Source organism: Aricia agestis, chromosome 22, assembly GCF_905147365.1.
Source record: "Aricia agestis chromosome 22, ilAriAges1.1, whole genome shotgun sequence".
NCBI classification, from domain to species: domain Eukaryota; kingdom Metazoa; phylum Arthropoda; class Insecta; order Lepidoptera; family Lycaenidae; genus Aricia; species Aricia agestis.
In genome coordinates, this window is record NC_056427.1 from 6,444,941 (window position 1) to 6,460,173 (window position 15,233).

Genomic DNA, 15,233 nt, shown 5'->3' on the forward strand with positions numbered 1-15,233 from the left:
TCTAATATCTAAAGTCTAAAATTAAAAGCACGTTCTTTAAAAACACTCAATAAAAAACTTGTCGACGCTCCTTGGTTACTAATTCTGAAAAATCATTGTGAAGGTCAGACCTTGTACTTAAAAACATAATCTAGGACCTGAGGGTGTGTCCACAAATTACGCAAGGTTTTTAGAGGTATTGAACTTTTACCAATGAAATTTTTTGAGCATTTTGAGTTAGTTATGTAAGATTCGGCACCAAAAGCGAGTAAAATGGAACTCTATTAGTAAGACTTCGCTATCTGTCCGTCTGTTTGTCACCATCTCATCTCACAATATTTTACCACTACCTTCGACGCAGCTCTGCTTGCGTTAATGAGGAAATCCGTGGGAACCGAACATTTTCCAGAAAAAGCAAGTAAACCAATTATAATCTCGTTTGAGCTGTTCGTGAATTAGCGCGCTCAACCTATCAGCTTTACAATATATCAGTATAGCTAAGAGGTCAAAAATCTGACGCAGCTTATGGACGCACCCTAGAGGGGGTGAAAGGGGTCAAAAACTAACGTAACTTCTGGACGCGCCCTAAACCTAAGACTAAGGTCGTCGCCCTGTCTAGGTACCAGGCAAAGGGCGAGACGGGCAAAAACCCTTTAAAGTACTTCTAGCCACTCCAGACTAAACACGCTTTTTCATTGTTCGTAGAAAATTTTGTTTTACTTTAAATTAAACAAACATTTTAACAGCTGTGAAGACAAGACCTCTGTGGCTCAGTTGATTAGTAAACGGGAGTTTGGGTTCGAATCCCGACGGGTGACGAAAGTTTTCATTGAAATGTGTCTATCTTGTTTCTCTTCTTGCTTGACAGCTCAACCGATTAAGATGGGTATTTAGTCCATTGAAATATTACAATTTTAGGACCGAATATTGCATTTATTAGAGGACGCAATTTTATTTTTGGAATGTGTCGATAGAAGCTTAACCTCAAGTTTGTGGGGTCGCCACACTTGTCCCCCGGCCGCCATCTTGAAAAAAGGGGTGACAACACTATTTTCGTTATATCTCGGAAACTATAATTCTTGCAAAAAATTTGTAGAAACAGAATTTGTTGCAAATGATTTTGCCTACAAATATGTTTATATAACTTTTTATCCTAAATTAAAAATTTAAAAAGTTATTTAAAGCAAAAAAGTGATATTTTGTTTTAGTTTATTATCGCTCTTTAACTTTGTTTAATACGTTTTACAAAAAACCTAAGACCAACCTTGTAAATGATCTTTTGAGAAATCGATTCCATCTTTTTCTTTTTCAGGACCTTTGTATCTGCAGAAAATTAATTTCATGGGATCGGGGCATCTTTTTCTCAAAAGATCATCTACAAAGTTGGTCTGAAATATTTTTTTTGTAAAATGTACTAAACAAAGTTGAAGAGTGATAATAAACCTTTTCAAAAAATTTTTCCCTTTTTTGCTTAATAACTTTTTAAATTTTAAATTTAGGGTAAAAAGTTATATAAACATATTTGTAGGCAAAGTAATTTGCAACAGATTATGTTCTTTCAATTTTTTTGTACGAAAATAGTATTGGCACCCCTTTTTTGCAGATGGCGGCCGGGGGACAAGAGTGGCGACCCCACAAACTTGAGGTTAAGCTTCTATTGACCCCCCCAACATATTCCAAAAATAAAATTGCGTCCTCTAATAAATGCAAAGCAAATGTAACATTTCAATGGACTAATTAAGATATTTTCAAACTCAGAAAACGACATGTAGCCTACCAGAGGGCGATCAAGAGGCTTTTAACATGAGTACTTCATATTTTGTTTAATTACGATACGTCATGTTTAGATGAAAGAACAGTTGGACATACATACACACCAAAGTTTTTTTCAAAAGAAGGTCATTACTTATTACCTAAACCCCCGTTGAAAAAAGAAGGGGTGTTAAGTTAATATTAGCCCCCTTTTTATGTTCGGTGTACAAAATCATACCCCGTCTTTTAGGTTTGGGTTTAAAAATCACACCCCTTTTTTTTCGTCCCGTGTTAAAAATTTTACCGTAACAATTTGTATTAAGGTCGTATGAAGCAAAATACTAGTTTATACATATATTGTTATATTGGTGACAATAAGTACGTCTAATTTCATGATTATTAGAGCCCCTCCCCCCCTGGACATTACCTAAAAATTAAAACAGGTAGAATATTTCAAATTTCACTATTCAAATCATAGAAATGACACAAAACTCAGGAACACCCCCCCCCCCCCCCATTCCTTTTCACAACATGTCACAATAGACCACCTCCCCCCTTTAAGTGTGACATACTTTATGGATGACATGTCAGTTTGGTATACTCACCAAGCGCAAATCCATCCTTCGCCCACTGCACCTGGCCTGCCAAGTTAGCGACCGCGCACTCCAGAACGGCCTCTGATCCCTCCTGCACCCTCAGACTCCGAGGTGGAACCCTGAAGTATTGTTGTTGGAACGCGGTGGAGGATACGGCTGAAAGAAGAGAAGGGTGGTTAGAAGAAGATACATAATAATAATAATACTCCCCACACCGGTTTCGGTGACGGTGGCCGGTTTCATTGAAACCAGACCAGGTACGCAGGAGTAATTTTATAGTGCCCAAGTGTGTGCGCAGTACACAAGAGCACTCTCTATTCCTTTTACTCTCATAACCCAGTGGGACGGAAGACCGACACGACTGGCGAGAGATCAGGCGCAGGACCGACTTTTTACATGCCCATCCGACGCATGGATCATCTTACTTGTCAGACAATCAGGTGATCAGCCTGCATTGTCCTAACCAAACTTGGAAATAACATGTTTCTAACGCGGGATTCGAACCCACGACCTCCGGAGTCGAGAGCGACGCTCTAACCAATAGACCACGGAGGCGAAGAAGATACATGATACGAGTTTGATCTTCATAAGGGACGTAGCAAAATTTGTGATAATGGGGTGTCAGATAGACATAATATGACAGCTATATCGTGACATATGGAAGCTATTTCGTGACATATGACAACTGTTTGACACGACAATTGACGCGATAAACCCTACGCCTACATATCACATTTGTCTTTCATTACTTGAAGGTGTTTTAAATGTATTCTTCACAGGATAACAAAACAAAGTAATTACAATGATAATTAAAAGCAATATAACTCTTTCAGGGCTGCCACTTTTACAGTGAACTCTTTATATATATACGCACCCTATAGTATTATCACTTAGTTTTGTTACACCTGTGTAATTCTGCTTATGGTATGATACTTTAGATATATTATCATGGGCGTACCGAGGGGGGCGGCAGGGGGGGGGGGGGAGCTTCCACCCCCTGGATCATGTTGACGTCCAAGCTAAATATATTATCCAGTACTTTCATCTATAAAAACAACGAATTTTTGTCATTTGTTTGCAATACAACTAAAAATTATTAATTTTTTATTCTTTATAAGCACTTAGCTTAAAAAAAATCTGATTTGCCCCCCCTGGCCCAGAATCTGCATAATTTGCCCCCCCCCCCCTGGCCCAGAACCTGGGTAATTTGCCCCCCCCCCTGGCCCAGAACCTGGGTACGCCCATGTATATTATTAAGAGGATACCACAGCGGCTAGAGAAATGAAAAAAAAGTACGTGTAATATATATAGCTGTCTCCCTTACCTCAAGCCTATACCGCAGAACGCGATAGAGACAACTGCAGAAAATCCAGAAAATCAACGATTCGTTGTCCCCTGATTCCTTCTCCAAAACTTAACCGATTTAAGTACTTTTTTCATTAAAGATTAAAAAAAGGCTTGAGCTGTGTTCCTATGTTTTGCTTTTTTTGTATAATCTATCCAAATCTGTTTTCTGGACGTTTGAACACAGTGGAAAATCTGGCCATTTTTTTGGGTTTTTGAACGTTCATATCTTATTTAATAATTAAATTATGACAAAAAAGAAAACATAGGGACATTGTATTAGTGGCCGTAGATATTCAGGAAAAAAATTATAACTCTACTAGCATTATCCAGGGAGGAAACAGGGGACAACGTTTGTATGGAAAAAATGGCGGTGTGGAATCCTCTTAACCACGCTATAAACAAATTATATACATTTACCGAAGTTCGAGCTTTTACAGTAACATTATATAAAATGAATAACTACACATTTATTTAGTCGAATTTCTCGTTTACATTTTACATCAAAACAGATAAAACAAAAGTGTAGTATACCCAAAATTTATTTCGGTTTCAATTTTCACTCTATCAAAATAATGAAAATTTCCATTCTAAGATATTCACGCTCTATTTATTCCCGAATTCGTCGCCATTTTGATTCAGACACATTTAAATTTAATCTCTCATTCGAATAAATAAAGCGATATTTCGTTGAAGCCATCTTGTTTTTAATGTCACTTGCCAATAATATTGGAAATTATCTTTGGCTTTGTGTATCCGTCCTAATATTATTAATGTGAAATGTATCTGTCTGTTTACTACCCCTCTCCGCTTACACGACTTAAGACGTGGGAGAGCCATGCTTCGGCAGGAATGGGCTGGCTCGACCGGAGAAATACCACGTTCTCACAGAAAACTGGTGTGAAACAGCGCTTCCGCTGTGTTTCACCGAGTGAGCGAATTTGCCGGAGGCCCAATCCCCTACCCTATTCCCTTCCTATCCCCTATTACCCTATTCCCTCTTAAAAGGCCGGCAACGAACATGATCTGCAGGCAGATCTTCTGATGCTGCGAGTGTCCATGGGCGACGGAAGTTGCTTTCCATCAGGTGACCCGTTTGCTCGTTTGCCCCCTTATTTCATAAAAAAAAACGATTAAACCGATTTTGCTGGGTAGGTACGAAGATACTTAGAGTCCCGGGAGAGGACATAGGATACTTTTTATCCCCGAAAAAAATACGGTTCTGAGCGATAAACAAATTTTGCGCAATGGAGTTGCGGCTGTCGTCTAGTTTTTTAACTTCTAAAAAAGGAGGGTCTGTTCTGAAGATTTTTTTGTATACATTCAGATTAAAATGAACCACTGGGTCGATTCAGACCGCAAAACGACGCGTAGATGCAATTTCTAAAGCATGGACACAATAGACATGTGGCGGTACCCACAATTCGCCTAACATTCCTGCATCGCGCTATCGAAGTTTCGGAGAACGGCAAGATATATACAACGTCTGAAATGACGTCAGTGGGCTTCGGCCTGACCGAGCGTGCTATCTCGCTCGGTCGGAAGATCTTCCTTTTCGGCCGCCACTAACAACGTTAAAGACATAACTACAATGGATTTGACAGATTTCAATAATTGTGTGAGACATCTTGCAAATCTATCAAATCTATACAAATTTAGAAATGCATCTACGCGTCACGTTGCGGCCTGAGTTGACCCTTACAGATAAAAATGGATCAAAACGGATCAAAACAGATGAAAACGGATCAAAACAGATAGGAACGGATTATAACTGTGAATATTCTGTATGAGGCTAATACGAGTCGAGGGTCCTTGTGAGGCGACGCTCTCCAGAGGTGAACGCTCCTGGCGTATGGTGCAAGTTATAAGCTTATAGGAAACGTACAGGACCTATAGGTGGCGGCACATTTCACGTAAATGTGATACAAGTTTAAAGTACCTATTAATATTTCGAAAATTCCAAGATTTACCTACTAAACATTTCAAAACTTACAAGAATTTATAATACAAACACGGTGTTTTATGCAGGCATTTGCCCTAAGAGTTAAAACATTATAATATTCGTCCTTTCTCTCTCCCAATATTTAAAATAACATTTTAACAGCATAACCGAATTCACATTTCCATACAACGCATGGATCATCTTGTGACAGGGAGATAACCATTATAAAGCCCCCAAAAAAGACAATTTTTAAGCCATAGCCAACTACATTTCAAAGTTATAATAAACATTTAAATAACATCTTAAACCCCGCTTGCAAAATTTTTAATTGGACACAAAATTGTAATCCTTATTTTTTCGTAAACGCTCTCTCTTCCACTTACACCACACATACTTTACGCTTCAACTTAGCTGAAGCGACGGACAAATTAACTCGCGTGTTTGTTGTTACAATTGTCACGGTAGTGTCTAACATCGACAAACACTGGTGATGACGAAAAAAGGAAATAGCTAAAGACCAAACGGTGAATCGAGGCAGAAAAATACAGAATATATTATATCCATACTAATAATGCGAAAGTGTGTCTGTCTGTCTGTTATAATAATAATAATAATAGTTTATTGTCTCAGTAAATACATAATAAGGAAATGTTGCAAGACAAAAGATAAATACAGAGTGTTACAATAATAAGGTGCACAACCCCTACACTAAGAGTCTTGTGCTGTAGGGGTTGCTGTTTGTCTGTCTATTACCTCTTCAAGCCCAAACCGCTGAACCAATTTTGCTGAAATTTCGAATGGAAATACGTTGAGTCCCGGGAAAGGAGTATAGTTAATAAACCCTTTGAGTACGGAACACCAATACTGAATTTTAGATTTTGTTAGTCTCGCTAAAACTCGAGAACGGTTGAACCGATTTGGTTAATTTTACTTTTTAAATATTTGTAGAAGGCCAGGGAAAATTTAGAAGGCGATAAAATATAACAAAAACTAGATAACGCCCGCAACTCCGTAGCGCCAAGGTTCGTTAATCGCGCGGGAACCGTACATTTTCCGGGATAAGAAGTATCTCGATACCCAGCGAAATCAGTTCGGTTTGGGCATAAAGAGGCAACAGACAGACAGACACACTTTCGTATTTATAATAATACTAGCTGTCCCGGTGAACTTCGTGTCACTTTAAAACCTTCCCTGGACTTCTACGAATATTTTAAGACTAAAATCAGCCCAATCCGTTCAGCCGTTTTCGAGTTTTAGCGTTACTAACACAATTGATTTATATGTGGGAGAGCCATGCTTCGGCACGAATGGGCCGGCTCGACCGGAGAAATACCACGTTTTCACAGAAAACCGGCGTGAAACAGCGCTTGCACTGTGTTTCGCCGAGTGAGTGAGTTTACCGGAGGCCCAATCCCCTACCCTATTCCTTTCCCTACCATCCCCTATTCCCTCTTAAAAGGCCGGCAACGCACCTGCAGCTCTTCTGATGCTGCGAGTGTCCATGGGCGACGGAAGTTGTTTTCCATCAGGTGACCCGTTTGCTCGTTTGCCCCCTTATTTTCATTTAAAAAAATTGAAAATCCATTTTTATATATATAGATTAGTATGGATCACGTATTCGTACAGTAATTACAACCTAAAAAGCCTTTCCTAGTGATGTCCATTGTTTAAAAATCGACTGTTTTCGATAGTGTTGTCCCACGTCGATAGAAAAAAGTTTCGACAGCAAACGAATGTGCGGCTATCCGCAACCACAGAGGAGTTGCAATTGCACCGAATTAAAGTGGACCTTTTAATTACTTTTTTGCGCGAAAAAACTCAAAGGTGACTGACTGATTCACATAGTGATCTATCAACGCACAGCCCAAACCACAGGACGGATCGGGCTAAAATTTGGCATGCGGGTAGATGTTATAACGTAGACATCCGCTAAGAAAAGATTTTGATAAATTGCAACCCCAAGGGGTTCAAATAGGGGATGAAAGTTTGTATATAATAATACTTCTTAACGCGAGCGAAGCCGCGGGCAAAAGCTCGTATAATATAAAATGACTACCTCTTCATTGAAAAATTAAATAACATATTATATAAGTATACAAATCACAAAAAAATTGCTCTTTCAGCGCTGCTACTGTCACAATGAAGCCTGTAGATGGAAATGAAAATAGGAAAAGTAAATGGATTATGAAAGAGAAAAAAACTACTCTTATTTACTGCGCACACACTTCGGCACTACAAAACCAACCACCGTCACTGAAATTAGTGTGGGAGGCAATAATGTCTGAGTTATTAAAAACCGTTCAGTGTTAAGTAATACCTAGAATCTACAACCTGGAATACACTTAAGCACTATATACTGTTACGGAGATAACGGACAGACAGTTACGCACGATTATGTCATTGTGTATGTTTTTGCTGGAAACGTTATATATATGCATATATAGTCTATGTAATGGTGATTTCTAAACATAATATACTTCATGTTAGTGAAGTTATAAAACACTAGACGACGCCGCGCGCCGGCAACTCCGCTGGAACTCTAATTTTTTCTGGGTTAAAGTATCCTATGTCCTGTTCCGGGACTCAAAGGATTTTCATACCAAATTTCAGTAAAATCGGTTCAGCGATTTGTGTGTGAACAGGTTGTTACAGACAAAAAACTTGAGAGGTGTCAAGGGACACCCAAATGGAACGAATTTATTACTCATGTTCAAAAAACCTGTATGTAACATATTTATTTAAAAAAACTCCATCTATTGACGCCCAGGAATACTAACAATGCGTGTCTGTTTATTCTCAAAAAACTCCATCTAGTTGACGTACAGGAATACTATCAACGCCCTGTGCCCAACGTACCATGCAGGTACTAATAAAAAAGTGTCGAGGTCAAATATCGTTCTGTCTAGCCTATCTAGCCTTTACGCCAAACGCGCGATAAGGAACTTCGTTCCAACAAACGGAGACAGACAGACACACTATCGCATCTAAAATACTATTATGGATACTATGTTTTATGCATACTAATATTATAAATACGATAGTGGGTCTGTCTGCCACCTCTTCAGTATTCACACTAAACGTGTGAACGGGTTTACATGAAACTTGTTACCGAGATACTTTGAGAGACGAGAAACATTGGACAGCTTTTGTTTCAGAAAAATGTACAGTTTAAACGATAAAAGACAATCTAAACAATCGGACATTAACTTAATTTGTAAAAATTTTTAACGTTGTTAGTGGCGGCCGAAAAGGAAGATCTTCCGACCGAGCGAGATAGCATGCTCGGTCAGGCCGAAGCCCACTGACGTCATTTCAGACGTTGTATATATCTTGCCGTTCTACGAAACTTCGATAGCGCGATGCAGGAATGTTAGGCGAATTGTGGGTACCGCCACAAATTTCAACTCTAGCTATCGCGGTTCTTGAGATACAGCCTGGAAGCAGACATCGACAGACAGACAGACGCAAAGACATCAAAGTCTTAGTAATGGGGTCTCGTTTTTACCACGTATACGGAACCCTAAAATCGATGAATAACCACGCAAACAAGTAATCTAATACAGGAAAAGAAAAAAGGAAAAAAAGAACAACTTCTTGTTCCATCCAATGACTCAACTATATATTGACAAAGAACAAGAACAATTAGATGCCTCGGCACGGGTGGGTCTTTTTTGGCGATAAATAATGAAAGTGTGTGACGGTGAAGAGTTTCACGTGTTTTGTGTAACCTTGAGCTTACCATCAGGTAACCGTCTGCTCGTTTCCTTTCATTTAATGAAAAAAATACCTTCGTTAAGGACAACTCCCAGAAATGATGTAATTAAAATGTGTGAACATTATCAAAACGGTCACGTTCGATACCGGTGTCGATAAATGGACATCACTTCAAACCGGATATCGGGTATTTTCCCGAAAATCCAATTGAATTGAAAAAAAATTGGGACCATCACTAGAAAGAAATTTTACTTGCGTTCTATTTATAACACTTACCGATCCATCGGTTCAGGCTTTTCACTCAGATATGGTGGGTTCGATTCCCGCGTTTGGAAACGTAGTTTCCAAGATTGGTGAAAAATGCAGGCCGATCACCTGATTGTATGACAAGATGATCCATGCGTCGAATAGGCATGTAAAGTCCTACGCCTGATCTCTCGCCAAGTCGCCAGTCGTGTCACTCATTCTTCTCATTGGGTAAGTAAAGCAAGAGAGAGTTTTTGTGTACTGCACACACATTTGGGCACTACGCAATCACTCCTGCCGGGCTAGCACGGCCACTAGTAGAAGGTATGGACATAAGCTTAAGGCCCGTTCCGATCTTTACCGCGGCTAATCGCGACCGACAAAAATTCATTAAAGTGCCACTTCATGACAGACTATAATATATGTCATAAAGTAGGATATTATTTCAATTTTTAGGACTAAGTCTGTCATATTAAAGTGGCATTTTAATTGAATTTTTCAGAACGAAAAAAGATCGGAACTTCACCTTAAGTTTATTTCCACAGTTTGTCTATAATTTCGCATTTCTTTTGGTGGCCGTGCTAGCCCGGCTGGATTTGGCCTGGTCTGAATGAAACCAGCCGCCGTCACCGAAACTGGCGTGGCACAAATAAAAGATTAATGTAAACTATGACACAGTTAAAATAAAAGTAGGGTAAAACAAATAGGACATTCTTTTGGCAAGCAATGGTAATCGATTAAGAATTTTATTACTCTGTATAATGTCCCCATGTAAAATTATTTGATGTTACTATAGTCCGGTTAAGAAACGCTTAAACAACCTGGTCATTAAAAATGTTCTTTTTTTTTAATTTCACCACCTAGGGGTCGAATAAGACTCAAATATTGCTGCCTTTTTACACCAGAAACGTGGGCGAAAGCTAGTCTGATATTTCTATCGCTTCTTTTTTTTTTAATTTCACCACCTAGGGGTCAAATAAGACTCAAATATTGTTGCCTTTTTACACCAGAAACGTGGGCGAAAGCTAGTCTGATATTTTTGATAATTAATTAGCGGAAATCTAAATTAACATCTTTCGAAATACTCTAACAGAAGTATTAGTCATAGGCCAATGACAGGGAAGTACCAAAATAAAAGAAAAAGGTTGTAAATTTTTAAAATGATTCATTTTAAAAAATTCAATAATTTTAAAACTTCAAATACCGAAATAGTTTACAATAATTTAATGTAACAGCCGATGGACGGAACAACATACCACTACAAACTACAAAGCAAAGCCAAGGAAATAATAAAATCGAATAGGAAAAACCGATATCAACATCGGAAAAATATCGATAATGCCAACACAGCCGAATAAAATATCGATAATAATATCGATAATGCCAACCCAACCGAATAAAATACCGATAATCCCAATATTACTAATCTCGTCTTTACCAACATATTATAGCTGTTGGTCGCGTCAACACATAATATACACAAAGATGAATATTCCCGTTTTTCCCTGATTCTTCGCTTCTATTTGTCGCAGCGTGATGTTATATACCCTAAAACCTTCCTTGATAAATGGATAATCTAATACAAAAAGGACAGCTTACTTATAACCAGTAGTTCCTAAGATTAGCGCGATCAAACAAACAAAACGCTTTATAAAATTGGTATTCGTATAGATACAATACCGAATAAAATATCGATAAAATACCAAGCCCCGATATCGGTAATCCCATCTTTATCGACAATACCGACCCAACAAAATATCGATAATCCCAAGTCCCAATATCGATTATCCGTATCGATACCGGGACTATCGAATAAAATACCTTATAAGTTTCCGCACTGCACTGACCGCTTCTAAATTCAAAATCAATAATTGCTTACGAGATTCACTTTGTATCTAGTAATAGTCTGGGAGCCAGACATTTATGACCTAAAATATATCTAGATTTTAAAAGTACTATCCATACTAATATTATAAATATGAAAGTGTGTATGTCTGTTACCTCTACGAGCTCGAACCGATTTGCTGAAATTTATTATGGAGATACTTTGAGTCCAGGGAAAGGACAAAGGATGCTTTTTATCCCGGTAAAATATGTACTATTTAAAAATGCGAGTGTGCATTGTGCATGCAGTCTATTTGTAACATCTTCAAGATTTTAATGAAATGTATGTAAAATATAATATGTATGCTGAATAAGGACATACAACAGTTTATATCCCAAAAATATCTGTCCCTCTACTCACTAGCTGTCCCGGTGAACTTCGTGTCACTTTAAAACCTTCCCTGGACTTCTACAAATTTTTAAGACTAAAATCAGCCCAATCCGTTCAGCCCTTTGCGAGTTTTAGCGCGAGTAACACATTTGAAAATCCATTTTTATATATATTATTAGATTACAGGAACCAACACTGTCTCTTGCACTATAAAGCCGTACAACACATTCTGAACCTTACTCCTATGTATTTAGATGTTATTTTTGTTTATCGATATAATATCAATACATGCTATCCGGTTACAACCAGTATTTCAGTTTTTTGTCTCAACATGAGCCATATTAGTAATCTAGATGACGGCTGCAACTCAGTGGCAACAATGCAACAAAATTCGTTTATCGCGCGGGAACCGTACATTTTTCCGGGATAAAAAGTATCCTATATCCTTCTCCGGGACTCAAAGTATCTGCGTACATCATTTCATTAAAATCGGTTCAGCGATTTGGGTGTAGAGGTAACAGGAGGATAGACAAAAGATAGACAGACAGAATTTGATATCGCAATACTTTCAGTCATGGAGAATTAGTAAAAAATGTACAGTTCCCGCGCCAAAATTTTTCGTGCAAAACAGTATCTACAAAGTAAACAATTTTTTCTTTATTAATATATTACTAGCTATTTGACCGAGCTTTGCTCGGTATTGTATTCGATAAAACACGAATACAAAATAACATTTTCTTAAAATGATTCCTAGCTAGATCAATTTATCGCCCCCGAAACCCCCTGTATACTTAATCTCAAGAAAATCGTTGGAGCCGATTCCGAGATTGCAATTATATACTTATATATACACAAGAATTGCTCGTTTAAATATACTTACAAGATAAGATAAGATATCAAATGCATTACATACAACCTCCTCTTTTTTGGTAGTCGGTTAAAAGTTTGCTTATTTAAATTTTCTCATACAAATTAAAACTAAATATTCCCCAAACACTTGAAAAAGCAATTGTTTTTACAAAACAACTATTAACAATTGTTTTTCTAAAGGCACTTGATGACAATTGTTTTTTAAACAATTCGAAAACAGATGTTGTTTCAAAGGGGGTGATTTTAATTGTTTTTAAATACTTTTAGATTTCATAGAGTACTTACAAACATTTTGTAAGCGTAGACGTCACCCGGGAACCGTACGTTTTGGCAAATTAAATTCCAAGTATGATTAACATTGACAGACACTTTTAGTCATAATATATAGACTATACATATACAATTAATATTACTAGAGATCGCCCAATGGTCGAAATTCGACCTTAATTTCAACGACATTAGGACTACTACCTATATTTTGTAAAAAAATATTAACTTTATCATATTCTTTTTGTCAACTCTTGTCTCTGGGATTCAGTTGATCTCAGACTGGCCGTGTAAGCATTGTCTAATAGTATCTAAAATTATATAAAAAAACTATAATCCATTTTCAATTTGTCACCTTGTTGTCAACAGACTTCAACGATAAATAAAAGAGTATAATTCGTATATGTATAGGCTTGTCACTCAAAAATCTGTCATTTTTCCTAGTGTGTGTGTTATAGTGTGGGTAATGTTTTATCTCTAAATAGTATAAAACAAAGTCGCTTTCCGCTGTCTGTATGTGTGTATGTATGCTTAGATCTTTAAAACTACTCAACGGATTTTGATGCGGTTTTTTTTAATAGATTGAGTGTTTCAAGAGGAAGGTTTATATGTATAACATATGCATAATATGGTAGAGAAACACTGATAATTTTAGAGGTTTCTAATGTTATGTCGTAAATAAATTCATTTTTTTGCGTTTATATTGCAAACGCTGGCTAAACCCTACGAGATAGATCAAAATAATGTACTACAGTATTGTACACCTTAATTAGGTAAACAAAAAAGTCCGCGATGGTATATGTCTATTTCTTAGGGATAACTCACAATAGCCATTTTTGTTCTTTACTTTTTACGAAAAATAATGGCTTATTTACGAAGCGATTTTAACAATTTACAACATTAACCCTTATCCAAATAAACATGTTTGGAAGCTAAGACATTAAATGTAGATTATAATTGTCTTTTACACTATACAATTTCGATCAATACTTTAGAAGTTTTCAAACGTATAAACTTACGCGGAATCAAAAAATATGTCGCGCGGCGGCGGCCGAGGGACATAGCGGTTACGGCAGAACCGGCCGGGGGCTCTCATAAGCTTCGGGCTTATGTTATTGTAGTAGATAGTGTATTTCGTCATTGTGTGGTTGTGCAGACGGTAACGCAGAGGAGCAACCACAGCGCTTTCTTTCAGATATTCATTGTTTCTGGTTCTTTGGTTTCTGAATTGTCGATAAAAATATATTTGACTTGCGTTAGAAAAACGGACTTTTGTTTTTGCTTTGCGATTGGGTTATTTGTTGCTTAGGTCGTAGTACAGTGAATGCCAAAAGAGCACGTTCAGCAAGAGATGAAGAATCGTCAACGGAACGTGAGACTCGCCTCAGCCAGAATAGTGATAGAAATCGGATACAGAGAGAAAGAGAATCGTCTGTAGAGCGTGAGGCTCGCCTCAGTCGGAAAAATGATAGAATTCGGATACAGAGAGAAAGAGAATCGTCTGTAGAGCGTGAGGCTCGCCTCAGTCGGAAAAATGATAGAATTCGGATACAGAGAGAAAGAGAATCATCTGTAGAGCGTGAGGCTCGCCTCAGCCAGAATAGGGATAGGCATCGAATACAGAGAGCAAGAAAATCATCCGCACAGACACATAGCAACACCGAACAAAACGAACAACCAAACAGCCACAGACCCGAGAGAGTAACTAATTCATGGGTAAATAAAGAAAATTCTGCCAATTTTTGCGAAACTTTTATCGTTTACGCAGCACAATAGGAAAAATCACCCGATTTTGAAACATTCTTCATTGGTGCTCCGCTTCTATTGGTCTTAGCGTGATAATATATTATAGGCTACATCCTACTAATATTATAAAGGCGAAAGTTTGTTTGGATGTATGGATGTGTGGATGTATGGATGTTTGTTACTCTTTCACGCAAAAACTATTGAACGGATTTTAATGAAACTTTACAATAATATGGCTTATACATCAGAATAACACATAGGCTACAATTTTAACCGACTTTCAAAATGGGGGAGGTGTTATGTTCGTTTTCTTATATTCAACGATTACTCCGCCGTATGTTACCCGATTTTTATATTCACAAAAGTGGTGATCTGATGAAGGATCCATAAGTAATCGAGGGAACTCCTCAAAACTTATAGGGAAACGTGTGGTGACTTCGGTTACGTGAGAAGTATTCTAAGCATATGCTACCAACAAGTAAGATTTTGCACCGAGATATACCTGGTATACCGTGGTTCGGAAGGTGCTGAGAGAACTCTTGATTCTTTATAGATACAAGTT

The 15,233-nt window shown here is 37.7% G+C and overlaps 1 protein-coding gene across 3 annotated transcripts in view; it reads right to left on the minus strand.

The window, feature by feature from the left end:
• LOC121738159 (nephrin) overlaps nucleotides 1–15,233 on the minus strand; it is a 269,086-nt gene that overhangs the window by 227,039 nt on the left and 26,814 nt on the right. For all 3 annotated transcript variants that reach the window (XM_042130052.1, XM_042130050.1, XM_042130051.1), the window contains exon 3: nucleotides 2,337–2,483. In XM_042130052.1, the coding sequence (XP_041985986.1) occupies nucleotides 2,337–2,483 (147 nt within the window). The remainder of the gene's footprint in view (nucleotides 1–2,336; nucleotides 2,484–15,233) is intronic.